We start from the raw sequence: 17613 nt of genomic DNA, 5'->3' as shown, positions 1-17613 counted from the left end.
TGCCCTTGGGCAGGGTCTGCCAGGGCCAAGGGGCATGGCTGCTCCTCCTGCTCCGTGTCCTTGTCCCACACTGGCATGAGCCACTGACAACACCAGTGTCTCACAGAGAGGATGAAGACACAGCCTGGCTTCAGAATTGTTACTATAATGACAGTGGGAGAAACTGAAATTTCAAATATAAAGCACTGCACAGGGTTGTAAGAGAGCAGAAAGGGCACATTTAAGCACATACTCCCTACACAGAGAGCTTAATTCCAGCACACCAAGAAGCAACCAACCATTAGTCTTTATTAACAATTCAGGTCTCACTGGGTGCTGGTGCTCCCCCAGCAGATGAATGCCTGTCAGTGGGACAGTCACGGCACACAGGCTCTCGAACCGAAGCGGTTCTGGATAAACAGAAGCGGTTCTCACAGGAGGCCGTACCGAGTAACCCGAGCAGCGCGGAAAGCCTTGGGCAGCCTTGGGGCTCCCTCTGCCGTCCTGCTCTGCCCCGGCCCGAGAGGGCGGCGGGGGCTGCGCTGGCACGGGGCAGAGCGGGGACCCTCTGTGGGCACAGGGCAGAGCGGAGACCCTCTGTGGGCACAGGGACCCTCTGTGAGCACAGGGCAGAGCGGGGACCCTCTGTGAGCACAGGGCAGAGCGGGGACCCTCTGTGGGCTCAGGGCAGAGCAGGGACCCTCTGTGAGCACAGGGCACGATCAGGGACCCTCTGTGAGCACAGGGCAGAGCGGGGACCCTCTGTGGGCACAGGGCACGATCAGGGACCCTCTGTGAGCACAGGGCAGAGCGGGGACCCTCTGTGGGCACAGGGCACGATCAGGGACCCTCTGTGGGCACAGGGCAGAGCGGGGACCCTCTGTGGGCTCAGGGACCCTCTGTGAGCACAGGGCAGAGCGGGGACCCTCTGTGGGCACAGGGCAGAGCGGGGACCCTCTGTGGGCTCAGGGACCCTCTGTGAGCACAGGGCAGAGCGGGGACCCTCTGTGGGCACAGGGCAGAGCGGGGACCCTCTGTGAGCACAGGGCAGAGCGGGGACCCTCTGTGGGCTCAGGGACCCTCTGTGGGCACAGGGCAGAGCGGGGACCCTCTGTGGGCACAGGGCACGATCAGGGACCCTCTGTGAGCACAGGGCAGAGCAGGGACCCTCTGTGGGCACAGGGCATGATCAGGGACCCTCTGTGAGCACAGGGCACGATCAGGGACCCTCTGTGGGCTCAGGGACCCTCTGCGGGAACAGGGACCCTCTGCACAGCGGGCACAGAGCAGAGACCAGGGACTCTCTGTGGGCACAGGGCAGGCTCAGGGTCTCTCTGTGGGCACAGAGCAGACCAGGGTCTCTCTGTGGGCACAGGGACCCTCTGTGAGCACAGGGCAGAGCAGGGACCCTCTGTGGGCTCAGGGACCCTCTGTGGGAACAGGGACTCTCTGTGGGCACAGAGCAGACCAGGGTCTCTCTGTGGGCACAGGGACTCTCTGCACAGCAGGCACAGGGCAGGTAGGTCTGGCTCAGAGCAGCCTCCTCCAAGCACTGCTCAGCCACCTCCACCTCCAAGCACGTTTGTTTCATGGCCAATCCCCTTGTTTTATTAACTATCCCTTCACAGCTTTCTCTGAAGAGGCAGTGGTTGGGGACACAGCCTGAGGGCTGGCAGGGATCACCTGAGCACTTTGCTGGGCGCTGCCAGAGTCTGGGTAAGCACAGGTGTGACAGGCTTTGTTTCCACACCTCATTTCCGAAGCACCAACAAGCAGCAGCCTGGGGTGAAGGGTCCCTTCCCCTCACAGGTGACACACACTGACAGAGCCACCATGCAGCTCCAATGGCAGCTGACTCCCAAGCAGTTTTTATTCCACACCGCCCTTACTTGGTTGTGGGAACAGCAGCGGAGCTCTGAGGTGTCCAGAGAGTGCAACTCCTGGGGGAGAACAGTCACAGTGAACCCTTTTCTTTAAAGCAGCATCCAACTTTGTCTGAGGCTGTGAGCAGGTGGCTCCTGCCCGCACAGCTCCCAGCCAGGGTGGGACACTCTCACCTGTACAGCTTGCAAAGCAAACCCGACGATTTCACGGCTTTAAAACCATTACTTGAAGTAAGAAGGTTCAGGGAGGTCCCAAACATGCACCAACCACAACCTCCCAAGGAGGGCATGGGCACTCTGAAAAAGAGACAATCAAGCAGCCCACTGTAATTATCACGTTGTTCCAATGCCCGTTTACCACCTCTGACACCAAGGTATTTGACACAGTTTTAGTCCCATTGTCTTTAGACACCCTCGGGCCGCCCCAGGAGCCAGCAGTATTCATTCCAGCCCAGAAACCGGCAGCAAGTGTCACAAAGCATCACAAGGCCATTCCCTGTTTCATTCCCAGCCCAGGAAGAACCTTGTTTCAGCCCGTCTCTGCCGTGAACGCATCAGGACCTTCCAGCAATCTCCAGCCACTTCACACTGGGAAAAGGCCAACATTCCACAGCCTTGTTTTCACCCAGACTGGGAGGAAAGCTCAGCTTGTGGCACGGCATGTTGCAGGCAGATACTCTTCACTATCCGAGGAAAACACTGAGAATTTCAGGTTGTGAAATACTCCTCGACCTTGACAGACAGTGTAACATGCAGCTGCAGAGGGATTCCAGTTCCTCGGGACTCCAGCACAGCACCGGGAACCCCCTGGCAGCCCCTGGGCCTCACCTGATGCTACCAACGGCCTGAGGGGCAGCCTGAGACTTAAACCAAAATTACAGATGCTCCTTGGCACAGCAGCAGCAGCAGCTGGATAGAGACAATTGCCTTTCACCACCAGTTTACAGTCTGTCAGCTACACGTGATCTGTAGGAAGATACTTCCAACAAATCAAGAATTCCATAAGGGATCAAAATTCTAAACATAAATACAATTAAAGCCTTCTAATATTAATGCACACTTTTTATTATATTAAAATCAGGCAATGGTCTGATACAATAAAAAGGCTGCTTATGGAATACTGTTATGTTAAACTTTCAGTACAGAGGATGTTAAATCCTTACAACTAATATTTTCCTCAGAAGTTAATGGAAACATCAATTGTTCATTGACTTGACAGCTGCTGCTTTAAAATGTGTTTATTTTTAATCTTTTCTTTTTTCCTTTTTTTTTTCTTTTTTTTTTTTACACAAACACTGAATTTTTCATAAAACTTAGGACACACTAGGTTGGTTTCCTGTAAGCTTGCATCCACATTGCAGCAGTTAGTGGTCCGGAAGAGTAAACCAGAAAAGGCAGTGATTTGCCAGGATGCAAAGCCAATCAAGGTCCTTAATCTGCTGTGCCACCGCTTCCCCAAAATCTTCACTGAAGAGATTTCTAAGACTTACAGAACCCTAATAAAATCTACCACCCGGATTTGATTTGTCTGTGGTTGTTACATCTTTAGAAGGGGCAAACGCAAGTGCAACGTTTTGTTAATGAACATTCTTGGGTCAATCCAAAGCACCAAAGCACAGTGATTCGAGGGTACCTGGAGCGTGTTCAGAATCTCCAGGTGCAGAGTCTCTCCCACTGAGGTTTGGCAGCAGAAGGTTTGGGCAATCCTGGTAAATTACTGCTCTTTTCCCCACGTCAAAGCCTATCTAAGAGCGTGGCCGTGGCCAGCTTGGCGGTGTGGCAGCAGTGCTGGAGGGAAGGGAAAACCCACGCTTGCCAGCAGAACAGATACTCTTGTTTCCCAGGCTGGTGAAGACTAAATTTGTTGCAAAACCAAAATGGTAAGCAGGAGGGAACAGGTCAAGTTATTGCCCCAACGCTCACCCCTGGGCCAGGGGTGAGAAGAGTCACCAAGAGGGGCAAAAAGAAAGCAGCACCCCCACTAAAAAGAGGGGAAGAGGGAAGAGATAAAAAGAACCCTGAATCCCTCACCCAAAGCTCACATCACTGGTGAGGGAGACCAGGGAGAGAAATACAATCTATGCCTTGGCCAAAGGAAAGAAGGAAAGCTTGCCCCAGATTATCAGGGCATTAAAAAAAAAACAATAAAAACCCAAAAACGACCACAGTCACATTCAGCCTTTACTAGAGCGAGCACAAAGGGAGGGATGACTGAGGTTAGCACACATCCCCAGTAGTAGTCCATACAGCCCAGTGTAGTACTGGAAGCAAAAACCTTTGTGTCTACTCTAATAAATAGCCCTGAGCTTCGACTCTATTGCAAAAGACAGAGAAAGAAAAAAATAACCCAGGCCAGACACACAGCAAGGTGATTGTGGGATGGATCCTTTCACAGTTAAGTTGGATGTGCCACACTGGTCTTGACAGTAATAAATTTAAATAGACTTTTCCTGATACCAGAAGTTCAGCTATGTGGACAGTGGTTACACGACAGGATTATTTGTTATAGCACAACTTATATTTCAAATGAAAAAAAAAAAAAATTAGTATCATTTACAGTATCTCAAGAAAAACCTCCTTTGAATGGGAACTTCCTTTCCAGTATTTTGAGGTCTACAAGATGCATCTAGAAAATTTACTACTGTGGAAAATGAAGACAGCTTAAATTGAATAAGGGGGGGCATGTTGGTTTTTTTTTTTAATTAATTGCTGTAACATTGTCCTTCAGGTGGCTGAGGAAGTTTCATATTTTCTTTAGACATCATTAGACGCCGAAGCTCTTGCAGAACAACTTTGATACTATAAGAATTCTGCCATTTTGCTAGGACTGATATGGCTCTGGGGTCCACCTAAAACAGACAAAAAGACCATTCCTGTCAGAATTGGTGCACTGGTTACACGTAACTCCCCCCACCCCCAACTAAAGATCCCACATGAAATCTGAGTGGGACAAATCAAAAGCAAGCGTTTTCCTAAAAGCATAATAAATCTCCTCTTGTCCACTTCCCTTCTACCCCCTTTCCTTCTCCAACAAAGGGCATCACAAGCAATGAGGAGCTAAGCAAGCCACAAGTATAAACAAAGCATTGGAGCTGCACAAAAAAAATGATTAAAATGAATAAAAGCAAAAAACTTACCACTCCATTAGAACTATTTACTCCATTCATATTAATTTTTGTTACAAATCTTACAAATGGAGGTGCTTCTGGATACTTAGGCCCACATTCTATTTTAAGGCTGTATATTCTGTTTTCATAAATTGTCTGAGGGGAAAAGAAAGGGGGAAACAATTACATCAGGCAGTTCAATAAGCATTTGTTTAAAGCAGTGGCTACTTTAGGAACATGGGAACTACCCAAAGTGTGGGCAGCCACGTGGGTACTATGCTGGCTCCTTTTCTGGAGCTCATTTTACCATGTTCAGAGTATCAGATGTTCCTGCAGGGTAAGAGCTCGGCAGGTTTGGTGCAGGGAGCAGCCCCGAGCTGCAGGCAGGGCTGTGGGGTGTGTGGGGCAGGCACAAAGGGAGCTGTGCACACAGCAGGGCAGTCAGGTGCAGCTCTGACACTGCCACTGGCAACGAGGGGACTCCTGCCTGTGGGACACCACTCACAGCCTGGCAGTGCCACACCCCTGCAGGGCAGCAGCACCCAGGAACTCAGCTCTGCTCAGCTGCTCCTTTTTCCCACTGGAATCCAGCACAACACCCTCCCATCTGCTACTGCTTTCACCCAGAGGCAAACAGGACTTAGCCTTTGTCCCAGCCAGTATTTCCACATCCTGCTGAGAACCAAAATGGTAATAACTGAATCTGAGCAGTGTTAAAAGGAGGACAGCAAACAGGAATGGCTGCAAGTCCACAGGATCTCTCCCAATACAATTGATGCTTTCAAGCAAGAAGCTCAAAAGAAGTCCCAAGGTATCTGGCAAGAAGATCTGTATTCCTAAGTGTGTCAGAAAAACAGGAGAGGCAGAGCTGACTCTTCTGCTGTGATGGTCCTTGGTCTGCAGCATGACAAGATCTGCAAACTTCCATCACTGCTGGCAAGGCTGCACGCTCCTGTCTGCACATTTCAATTCCTATTTAATTTTCTAAATTAGATTTCAAGGTTGTTTAAATTTTCCATAAACCCTAGGCACACAGTGAGCTTTCTTCACAGCCTTAATGCAGGCTCATTAGCACTTTCCTAATGTTCTAAAATCAAATGCTGTTCTAGAAAACAATTTGGGTACATCATAAACAAATGAAATGCTTGTGACTGGGGAGAGATTAGCAAAGGCAGACAACAAGTAAACACTTCTGGGTGAGACAGAAAACACTGCATGTATAATGCCTTCATAATACATGTTCTTGTACAACCTCACTGTGTGTCAAAAGAGGCAACTGACAGAATGGGAACAGAGAGCAGGAACATGATTAAAGGTCTGTAAAGATTTTCATATAATGACCCCTGGAATCACTGAGAAATGATACTGAGGCCAGTTGGAGAAGACATCTGCTACTGCAGGAAGGAGAATTGGCTACCTGCACCCCATCAAAGGATATTAAGGAAACAGAACAGTGAAACTGGAGACAACAGACAAGTTCTGGTTTTAGAACACCAGCACACATTCAACACACAATGAAGTCCTCAAGTTCACTACTAGACTGTAAACCCACAGTTTAGTGGGGCTGGGAACACAACAATACTCAAACAAAGACCAGCTGCATTATTAGATGCTGCTTTGGGAGAGGACATCCAGAGAAGAGACTGAAAACACTAAAATTTGAGTTTCCTCAGTCAGCTGAAATTCTACAAGAGCTCGTCGGTACTGCTGCAATAAACAGCATCCCATAAACTGAACAGGAGCAGCAGAAAAACCAGCACAAAGCATCCCTGGCACCTGCAGCAGCTCCCTTTGTAACCTCACTAGCTGAGGGATTCTGAACCTTGCTGGATTCAAGGGGACAAGCATGTTAGAATTCTGGGATCTCGAAAGTTATGTCTTACCAAATCTGCAAATATAAAGCAGACAAGTAACAGAACTGACCAGGGAAAGGCACCAAAATGTTTCAAATTATAAGCAAAAAGCCCTACAGACACATGAAACCCATTAGTATAAAGAACTTCAACATAAATCACTTCCTAAAGTGCTTTTTCGCTCATTTGCCTTTCGTTTATTTTCAACTTCAGTGGTGAGGTTAGGAGAAGGGGAAAAAAATGTAACAGTACTATTTTAACAGTACTATTTTAGTATTCAAGGATACTTACTCTTGGAGGTCCAATAATCATTCCTGTCCATCTCGTAAGTGTCATATCTTCATCATCTTCAAGGCCCCAGCTAACTGTTCCATCCCCGACTCCCTTCTGACCTTCTTCAAGTTCTTCCAAAAGACGAAAATTACGAGGAACTTTTACTCCTGAAACAATCAGATAAATATTTTCAGTTGAGAAATCTTGTAAAGATAAGAAGCTAGAGTAATTTCCTTGATACTTTTGGTCACTCTACAGTTCACATTTTGGGCAAAACCATGAAAATATCACTTTTTGAATGACAATATTTCAATGTTACAAAAAAGCTATTCCCATATTTAGCTTGGATTTTACAAGCAGAATCAAGGTATCCCCAAATAAACATTCCAGAAGGCTGACAGCCACATGTTACAGCAGGCAGTAAAATGAAAGGAAATCTCTGTTCCCTCAAAGGTAGACCCAGTATTGTGGAGCTCTAATTAGCACTTGTCTATATGATTTATACTATAAAAATTTAGAAGTTTCTACAAAATGACACCATGAGAGGCTTGACAGCAGTTGACTCACTCAGACCTTTAAAAATACCTTTCAAAGCAAATAAAACTCTTTCATAACATTAGTAGGTTAATCTGAAGTTAATTGAAGTGGGCTTTGTCAGCAGCAATAGCATCCTTTGTACTCGTGACCTCCACCACCAAGGAATTTCTGCACTTTGTGGCACATTTCTCCTCAAAACAGACAGCAAACCAGGGAGATTTCCTTCTCCCCATTACATTAATGGAAAACAATGGCACAAAGAGCTTTGGTGATAGAGCCAAGGTCTCACACCAAGCCTGTGGTGAAGGAGGACCCTGAACTCAGGCCACAGTGGGTCTCACTGCTCTTCGAGGCAGCCCAGAGAACTGCACCCGAGCCCACTGCTGCTCCTCAGCCTGGGCTCTGTGCCCCAGCTTTTGGTGGTGGGGCTACAGGGCTGGCTCCTGTCAGAAGCTGCTGGAAGCTCCCCCCTTGTGTGTTGGAGCCAATCCTGGGCAGCTCCAGGATGGATCCACTGCTGGCCAAGGCCCAGGACATCAGCACTGCTGGGATAAAGTGTTTGGGAAGGGACAAAGTTACTGCACGGGAGCAGCTGGAGAGAGGAGTGAGACTGTGCCAGTGGAACAGCTGTGCAGACACCAAGGCCAGTGAAGGATGGGCAGAGATGCCCCTGGGGAAGCCCTGAGGAAGCACAGATGCATCTGCAGCCCATGGAGCACTCCTTGGCCATGGACTAAATACAGAGCATTTAGTAGTTTTAAATTCTCCTTTAAATATATTAGTGACCTAAGGAAACTTAATGGCAGAGATGATTTTGCTGCATAATCAGAGGTGTCCAAATTTCATTCACTACAAAGCATGCATCAAAGAAACCAAACCAGCAAATGACTGAAGGAAGTGGATAGACATCTAAGGTGATCACATCCAAGAACATCCTGGGCAGCAGGGCTCAGTCCCAGCTGCAGCAGCAGCACAGGAACTCATCCAGCAGAGCGGTGCCAGCACACACCAGACCTGTGCTGGCAGAACCAGACCTCCCACCCGGGGGCTGCTGAGCACAGCTCCCTGCCAAATCCCCTCCCAGCCAGACCCCGCTGCTTCCGTGGCTGCTGAGCAACACAACTCTTGGGCTGTGAAAGGAAATGAGTCAGCTAGGGCCAGTAAAGCCTTTGCCATGAGACTGCCCGAGCCCCAGACCCTGGGTGGCAATAGGACCTCCTGGGCACCACTGCCACGTCCCTGCACAACAAACTCCAGCACAAACTCTCCCACAAAATCTTTAAGTTGTGAAGTGTGTATCCTGTGTGCCCCAGACACGAGGGCTCAAGTCTGCCAGTCACACCTGAGCCATGACAGAGAGACACCCGTTTGTAATTCCATCCCAATGTCTGTGTGCTGTGGTTTGGGGAGGCAGAGCAGCCCAGCTCCACCACCTGGGATAAGAGAGCTGGGGGACACAAGCCACAGAGCACGAGTTGAAGGACAAGGTGCAACCTCTGCTTGCACACACCTCGCCTATTTCCCTATTTTTGCTGCAGTGGATGCACGGGAGAGCTGCTGATGGGGAATGACTCACAGCTAAGCTGCTGTCTGGGCTCCAGCCCTGCCTGCTGTGCCCTGGGCAAAAAGGGCCAGGGGAGAAGGGCAAACAGAAGGTCCTTCTGGAGGGAGCCCAGCAGCTCTTCCTCAGGCAGGGGATGCCACAGAGAAAACCCTGAGGCTGTTATCAGAACACCAGCCAGAGCAGCCATCAGCTGGAGCCAGGGGAAGACACACCTGGAGTCACGTTAATGCCAAAAAATGCTCTCACTTCCACACCACAACATCACAATACTTAACAAGCATCATCTCAGTCTGTGCCTCGCTCCTTAATAGCATCATTTCATAGTTATCAGTGATGCAAAGACAATTTACAGGTACTTACTGACACCAAGCTAAATAATCCAGGAGGAGTCAGCTTTAGGGCAGACACAGGCCACACAACAAAGAAGAAAACAAAAGGTATTGCCCGTCCACCCTTCCTCTGAGCATCAACTGTGAGTGATCCCTCTGAGCATCACACCCTGTTCACTGAGCCAAGCAGGAATCTTTAAGTGAGCGTGTAATTAAAAATGACATCACCACGTACGTATTTGAGCAGCCACAACCAAGGCAGAAAGGCAGCCTTAGTTCTGACATTTGCTACCCAGAGCTGGGCTTGGCTTTTACAACCTTACGGGAAGAGAAGGCAACTTAATTGCTGAGCTCTCCCCAGATACAGCTGCTCTGATTCAGCATGAATCCAGCATGAATCAGAGCCATAAAAGAGTCACACAGGATTTCAGAGCTCTTGGGAAGTGTGAAGTCTCCTGAGAGCTGGCGAGTCACACTGAGCAGGGCTCCTGCCTCACGGAAATGGCTCACAGCAGTGAGTGCTCACTCCACAGGAACTGCTCCCCACGAGCAGGGGCATCGTGGCAACGGGGTGCCCACAGGGAAGGACACAGATTTGAGTTTTACGCACTGCATGGAAAATAAAATGATCATGGCAGATAACTGGTAATTTTACAAGAGAGGACCCTGTCACACAGCATTGCTGCTTTCTTAACATGTTTTACCCCTATTCTAAAGCTCAGGGTGTGAACTGAAGGACCATCACCTCAGCTACCACAGAAAGTGCCAATTCAGCTCCCTCCCTGACACATTCTCAGGAAATTCATTCAACAGAAAGAGAATCACACATATTAATATAAAATATTATGCCTATATGACCATAAATGCTTTATATAAATAAACTTCTCTTAGGCAAGGCAGAATAAAGACCAGATTCACCCTCCTGGTCAGTCTGGAAAGATGCACCAGGCCATTAAGGCAACCCCATCTCCTCCTCATTGCAGGGGCCTGGAGCACTCATGGTCTGCTACCACATCCTGCTGGGACCCAAACCTCACACAACTTTATCACTTGTGATAACACAAACACATCATCACCGGGCTTGCTGTCCACCAAGATTCCTAGAAAGTGGCCAGATCTGTCCTAGGCACACACAGTATTTGCCAAATGAAGTCCATGCTGAGGCATGGCAGCTGCAGTCAGGAGATGTCCTGTGCCCCTGACAGCACCAGGAGTGCCGGGGTTTCCTCCTCCCACCCCCCAATAAATACCTTGCATAACCCTCTCAGTGTAGCAATGGAGGCTTCCTTGGCAGTAACCAAACCAACCTGTTTTTCTAAGAGCTCTTCATTTAACACAAGAAAGCCTACATAAAGTGAGAGGCAATTAAAAAATAATCAGCACTACTAAAGGTACACAACTGAGTGTGTCTTGCAACCAGTTTAAGAGTGATCTTATCAGGCTGAGATTTTTCTCATTTTACTCACTCTTCCATCTCCATTTTCCTCGGTTACATAGCCAAAGCAACTTCACATCCAGACACCCTGTGAAGCTGAGAACAGCACTGTGAAACCAGGCAGGCCATGTGCCTTTGGGGGAGATCCTCTCCTCCAATCCTTCTGATCAGTGGCAGCAGAACAAAAAATACACCTCTCAAAAACTTCAACAACCTGTTTCCCTCTCCTTTCTAAAGTGAGATCAAATTACAAGCATTTCTCTTCAGGACTAAAGCATAGGCACGGGGCACAGCACACCTCAGCAAAGCACCCAGAAAATGGGGCTCCGAGGAGAGGAGCTGTCTTTTATTGAAGGTTTTCCCACATCTTCACTGTAACAAGCAATTTATCAAACCAGCCTTTCTGGACAATTTAAACTCTGCTTTCTATACTAGTTCCTGATTTACTGTAACTCAAGGGAGCTGAAATCCAACAGCTTTAAACACCTCTATTGCTCAATACATTAAAATGCTTTCTGTTGCTTGTTTCTGTGTATTTGATACTCAGCCTTAATTACATCCTTTCCAGCCTGTGTTTCATGTCTTTGCATTGACTGCAGCTAATGAATTGGACAGCTTATCCTTGCAGCACTGGGACAGTAACAAATACACAAACCATTCCTTGTCACAATGGTATATAAAGTTGTTGAAGTGATGGAATACTTAAAACCAAATAAAAGGCTTTCAGCAATTGTCACAAAAGCTTTCAGGAGAAAGGAACCTGGGATTTCTTGCATTGTCTTTACAGTCACAATTTCCACTCTGATGATGCAGACAGGTTTCAAGATATTTTCTCTTCAGTTACTTTTCCCCTACTCTTGAGTCTTTCACTTACAGTCCCAGAGAGCCCTTGGCCCTGGCAATGCTTCCTGTGAGATGAGGATGACTGCTGTCACTCCAAGGAGCCACCGAGGGGCACCTGTATTGTACAACACTGCCACTGCCCCTCTCCTGTGCTTCTCACGAGCATCCCTCGGAGTGCACAGGGACGTTTCAGGGTTACAAACAGACCTTTTAATACACTGCACTAACCCCAGCGTCTCAGGGTTACAAACAGACCTTTTAATACACTGCACTAACTCCAGTGTCTGCTCTCCCCTGTCAGGAGCATTAAGGCACACGTACCAGCACTGCCACAGCCATACACCCAAGGAGTGGGTCTTGTGCAGTTCTCCACCTTCCTCAGACTTGGAAAAACTTAGATCTGGGCAAACCATTTTACCACTCAGCACTCCCAGGCTGTTGGTAAACACAGCCCTGCAAGAGACCCCCTACACTGAACTGTGAGAGAAAGTGGTTAAGTGAGGTCATTACAGCTTTCCCAGGGTGAGTTACAGAAACACCATCCCCCAGCCAGCACAGCTGGGTTTGACTCCCTGTAAAACCCAAAACTGCAGGACAGCAGCGTGGTGCAGGGTCTGTCGTGTGCAGAACCCCTGAGCAACCCCTGGATTCCTACTGGATCACCTCTGGCAGCTGAGCATTCCTGCAGGGCACCTCAGTCTGTGGGATGGACAAACACAGAGTGGAGTCTCCTGCCAACAGCCTCATTAAAACCATTCAAGCCAACCTTTCTTTTTATTCATATAGTGATGGGGTGTGTGGGAAACCCACACCATCAGCAACACAGGATTCCCCTCTGTCAGTGGTACAGATGGACCCCACATCCTAACATTCCTTCCAAGCTGAGGGTTGGGTTTTCCCCTGTTAATAATTCCTACCTGCTTAATAGATACAAATATCTAATCTACCTACCTGTCTAATTGCCAGGACCAGCCCTATGACTTATTTAGGTTACAGGGACATTTGTTACCTCTTCTTCCTGTGGGTCAGTAGCTGCTTTGGAAGACAGATGAGCATTTTCCAACTTCAATATGTGTTTAAGCTCCGCTGCTAAACCACCATGAACTCAAGATATCACAAATATTCCAGCTGCTTTACAGACAAATACAAACACATTAGGACTCCACAAATCAAGTTTTAGCAAACTGTGCTTCCCAGATGAGAGAAGGCAGCACCGAGGCATGTTCCCAAGCCCCCAGGGAGGGCTCACCTGCAGCGCCCTGCCTGTGACAGGCCCTGCAGGGACAGCAGGGTCCCACACAGCTGCACTGCAGTGCCACTGCCAGCTCCCGGGCACAGGCTGCCCTTGCCACCAGCACGGGAGGCTGTGTGTCCTTCCCCAGCACTGCAGAGTGCTCTGAGGGCAGCCCCTGAGCTCCAGCTCCACTCCCACCCACGGAGCCACCAGACTGAGGGCTGGGTCTGCTGCGGACACGCGGTGCTCCTGCAGCACGGCTCTGTAAGCCACCCCAGAGAGCTGCGTGCCCACACTGTGGCCCTGCTGCCAGCACTGGGGACACGAGACAGCTGGCAACAAAATCCTGTCCCCTGCCACAAACCCAGGGGACAAGGGAACAGTGCAGCAGGCACAAGGTGGCCAGCAGGTGCCGGGTAACAGCAGCCTGTGCCAAAGGCCTGTCCCTGCAGCCCAGCCCCTTCCCACACGTGCCCCTCCACGAGCACCTAACAGCTCACTCACAGAGCTGTCCTGCCTTGAAAAGGAAAGCATCTGCCTTCTTCCAGCCAAACACAAAGTGCAATGTCAGCAGCTTGAAAGGATCACAGAGAATGCAGGGCAGGCAGGAGAACGTGACCTAACAGGGGAAGAGGGGTCCCTTCCTCCAAGCTACAGCTCCTGTGTCTTTACTCAACACCTCACACGTTCAAACACAGACCTGCAACACAACTCTCAGGACAGCAACCACTGCACTTAATCGAGTTTTTATTAATTGATTAATATGAATTATGTGCATTGTGATGGTTATCCTTAAAATCCAATGAGTGGTCATTGACAGAGAACTATCTGTACAAAAAGAACTCCAAAATATTTCTATTATATCCCCACCAGTCACATTCTGGTGAGCACAGCCCAACTTTGGAGGGTGTAATTTGGAAACAAGCACTACAGGGGCACATGTGAAACCATCCATGGACTGGGAAAACAGGAAAATGAAACTGCCTCAACAGAAGTGACTCCGCTTTACTGGATCTGCTGAAATTCACTAGAGGACGTCAACAGAAAAAAACCTCACTCCAAATCTAGTTGCAGTATTTTTGTTTAATATGTAATGACAAATGCAAAGGGAGAGTGTGTGTAACTACTCAAAGCTGGCGTGGAGCAGGTTTGAAGGGAATTGACAATTCAGCGCTCCTCGGAGCACACACGTCCTGCCACGGGAGCTGCACACTTCCCGCGGAACACAGAGAGGCCAGTGGCCAAAAAGGCTCCTAAAGCGCCCATTTCAGCCACGGAACGGCGGCCACAGCCTGGGGACTGCCGGCAGGAGAGCGCCGGGGCCAGCCCTGGCCACACGGACCGGGCCAGGAGAGGAGCAGGGCAGGAGAAGAGCCCGAACGGCGGCCAGGGCTCCGGGGCCCGGCTCCGCCACGGGCTGCGGCCCGCCCGGCCCGGTTCCGGCGCGCCGGGACACGAGTCCGGCAGGGCCCGAGCGGCCCTGCAACGTCCGGAGCCGCACCAGGGCCGCTCCCACCGCGAGCCCTCGGCAGCCCCCGGGAGGCGCGGACGGGCCCGCCGGGACCCGCGGACGGGAGCGGGGACGGCTCCGGCTCCACCCCCGCCCCACCGGGCCCCGCTCGGGCCGCGCCGCCGCCCCCTCCCCCCGGCCGCGGCCGCCCCTCCGCCGGGCGCCTCCCGCCCCGCCGTCCCCGGCCGTGGCCCCGCGGGTGTCCTGGGGCGAGGTGGCCCCGGCGCGGCCCCGCCGCCCGGCCCGGCCCGGCCCGGCCCCGCTCACCCGCGCCCGTGGTCGCCGCCATCTTGCGCCGCCGCCGCCGGCCCCGCCCCGCCTGACGTCACCGCAACGCGGGAACTGCGGCCAGGGGCGCGGGCGGGCGCGCTAAGGGGAGCTCGCGGCGGGGCGGGGCGGGCGCGCGCGCGGAGCTCTGTGGTGCACGGGCGGCGCTCCCGCGGCTCCGCGGCGCGGGCGGGCGTTATCGCCGCTCGGTACAGCCCCGGCCACCGGCCCCGGGGCACCGACACCATGGCGGGCGTGTCACACCCCTTTCACTCCGGCCCAGCTTCCCCCAGCCCGCTCCCTTCCGGCATAATACGAAAAAAAAGTTAAAAGAAACGGGAAGGAAATGAGTTCTGCTTCACTTCGCTTTGCACCACACGCTCAGAAAACTGAGCCCCAAAAGAGCCTGTGAGAACAGCCAGAATAATCACGAAGCAAAACGTTCTGGAGACCCACGGCAGCTCCAGCCCCGTTCTGCAGTGAGCCCTCCCAGCCCCAGCCTCGAGCAGGGACGGGAGCCATCGATTGTTCCTGGAAGCTGCTGTAAAACAGCAACGCTGCTCTCGCTGCTTTTATTTACCCAGGCACACTTCACTGCAGCCGCGGCCCGGCCGAGGGCAGCAGGAAGGAAAGGAAAGGCAGCAGGAAGAGGCAGGACAAAGCAGCAGGGACAGGCAGCGGGAAGGAAAGAGGAAAAGGCAGCAGGAGAAGCAGCCAGATGGGCCGAGAGCCCAGCGTGGGCAGCACCGCAGAGCCCAGTGCCCCAGCAGTGCATGGTGGGGACTCATTGCACAGCCTGCCAAGCAGCACTCCCCTCAGCTTCCACACTGCTCAGGCAGGAGGACCGCAGAGACAGGCAGCACACCTGAGCCAACACCTCCACTGGGATTTTGAGGCACTCTGCAATAATATTCCTCAGTTTACTACAGCACAGTGCCCCCAGACTGCTCTGTCTGGGAGGCTTCTGCAGTGCAGATCAGCCCTGCTCCTGGGATGTGTGCAGGGAACCTCTCCTGCTCCTGGGATGTGTGCAGGGAACCTCTCCTGCTCCTGGGATGTGGGCAGGGAACCTCTCCTGCTCCTGGGATGTGGGCAGGGAACCTCTCCTGCTCCTGGGATGCACAGAGGGAACCTCTCCTGCTCCTGGGATGTGTGCAGGGAACCTCTCCTGCTCCTGGGATGTGGGCAGGGAACCTCTCCTGCTCCTGGGATGTGGGCAGGGAACCTCTCCTGCTCCTGGGATGCACAGAGGGAACCTCTCCTGCTCCTGGGATTCATGTGAGACATCACAGCTGTTCCTCCAAGGTCCTCCTGACCACAAGATCCACTCAAGGAGGGCAACTGCAGCCCTGGCAAAAGCTGGAGGCCTGAGAGTCCTTCTGAGAGCAGGAGCCTGACAAGAGTTCTCCGTGGAGGTGAGACTGAAATCAGAGCTTTTAAAAGCATTTACAAGCATTATAAAATGCAGGCAATCCATCCCTGAGGAGTTCAACAGGAGTGCCTTATTCTGCCTCAGCTCTAATCTGTTCCTAATCAACTTAAGACAAATTTTCTTAAGCCAGATTTACAGCTGTTAAGAAGGATCCACGCAGCCTTTTGCTCCAGAATTGCCATACTGATTTTGTGGGAGCATCCACGTCTCTGAAGGGGTGGAACAGGGACCTCAGGAGCCACAGCCGCGTCAGGTGTGGGGTCACAGAGCCAGGGCTGCCCCAGGAGCCCAGCACAGCATCCTCGTGGAAAATGCAGCTGGAGATTAACTCTGTCCCAGTTTCTCATAATTAAGTAAGATTAACAGATAAATAGTCCCAGCAGCCACCAGTATGAGTAGCTCAGATTTGTTTCCAGTAAGGCAGCAGCAATGTTTAAACAGCACTTTGGAAGTACAAATTCTGGCGATTTCTGTGTCCCAAATCCATTTGTTCCATCCACTGCACCACTGCAGTTCACTTGGCATGTAAACCTGTGGTGAAAAGAGCTCTCAGAGGCGCCAGTGCTTCAGGTTGAGCCCTGAACCTCCACCCAGTTCTGTCCAGAGCTCTCCAGAATCAGCTGAAGGCAGTCTGGGACTCCTGCTGAAGTGGAAGAATTCTTTAATGTCAAAGCTGCACGGAGACCTGGTAGTGACTGTGGCAATGGGAACAAAGAGTTCCATGCAATGGCATTCAGTTCTCCAAGGGTCTGAACACTTAGATGAAGTATTTTGTGACCAAAGTACCAACTGTGATTTTAATGTGCAGAAGCCAGCTCAGAAGCTCCTGAATTCAGCACTGCACTGAAGGAGAGTTGCCAGGTCCCAGCTCATTCAGAATGCATCCACCACATCTGAAGGAGTGGAGATCAAGGTCAGTCTAAACCTATGACTCAAACCCATCTTACCCTGCGCTTCAGGAAGAGGCAGTTTGAATTTAACACCATTTACAGCTAGAGGAGGGAACATACCTTGACCATCACTAAGCTTTCAGTCAGGCAAGAACCAAACAAGATCCAAATCACATTAACTTGATAAAGTGCCTGTTGGATGTTTTTAGAGAAACTTCTTCACCCCAATCCAAATGGGGTTACTCCTTTGCATCCAGAGCAGAATGAATTACTTACACTTCTGCAGAAGTCTGGTCTAACATGGTGCCAGGCTCCTAAAATGCTGGCAGGTGATCACTCCAACCCAGACAAGCTGTGACAGGCTGCCAGGTGTCTCAGGTGTGGGACTGCACGAGGTGGTGTGCAACCACTGATCCAGCTCTTGCACTACGTGCTGCCAGCGCAGCAATGAAAAACAGCAACAAGACTTGAACATGA

At 50.8% G+C, this 17613-nt stretch overlaps 1 protein-coding gene across 1 annotated transcript; it reads right to left on the bottom strand.

Moving 5' to 3' along the window:
* Window positions 1–2903: 2903 nt before the first annotated feature.
* UBE2V1 (ubiquitin conjugating enzyme E2 V1) lies at window positions 2904–14885 on the bottom strand. Its single transcript, XM_066561296.1, has 4 exons — window positions 14815–14885; window positions 7114–7262; window positions 5000–5125; window positions 2904–4711 (listed from the first exon to the last, which is right to left on the bottom strand). The coding sequence occupies exons 1-4, from the start codon at window positions 14834–14836 to the stop codon at window positions 4565–4567; spliced, it is 444 nt and encodes a 147-aa protein (XP_066417393.1). The 5' UTR covers window positions 14837–14885; the 3' UTR covers window positions 2904–4564.
* Window positions 14886–17613: the final 2728 nt, after the last annotated feature.

The sequence above is a fragment of the Molothrus aeneus genome, chromosome 17, assembly GCF_037042795.1.
Source record: "Molothrus aeneus isolate 106 chromosome 17, BPBGC_Maene_1.0, whole genome shotgun sequence".
NCBI classification, from domain to species: Eukaryota; Metazoa; Chordata; class Aves; order Passeriformes; family Icteridae; genus Molothrus; species Molothrus aeneus.
Note: the sequence above shows the minus strand (reverse complement) of the source record. Positions and strands in the feature narration are given on the sequence as shown.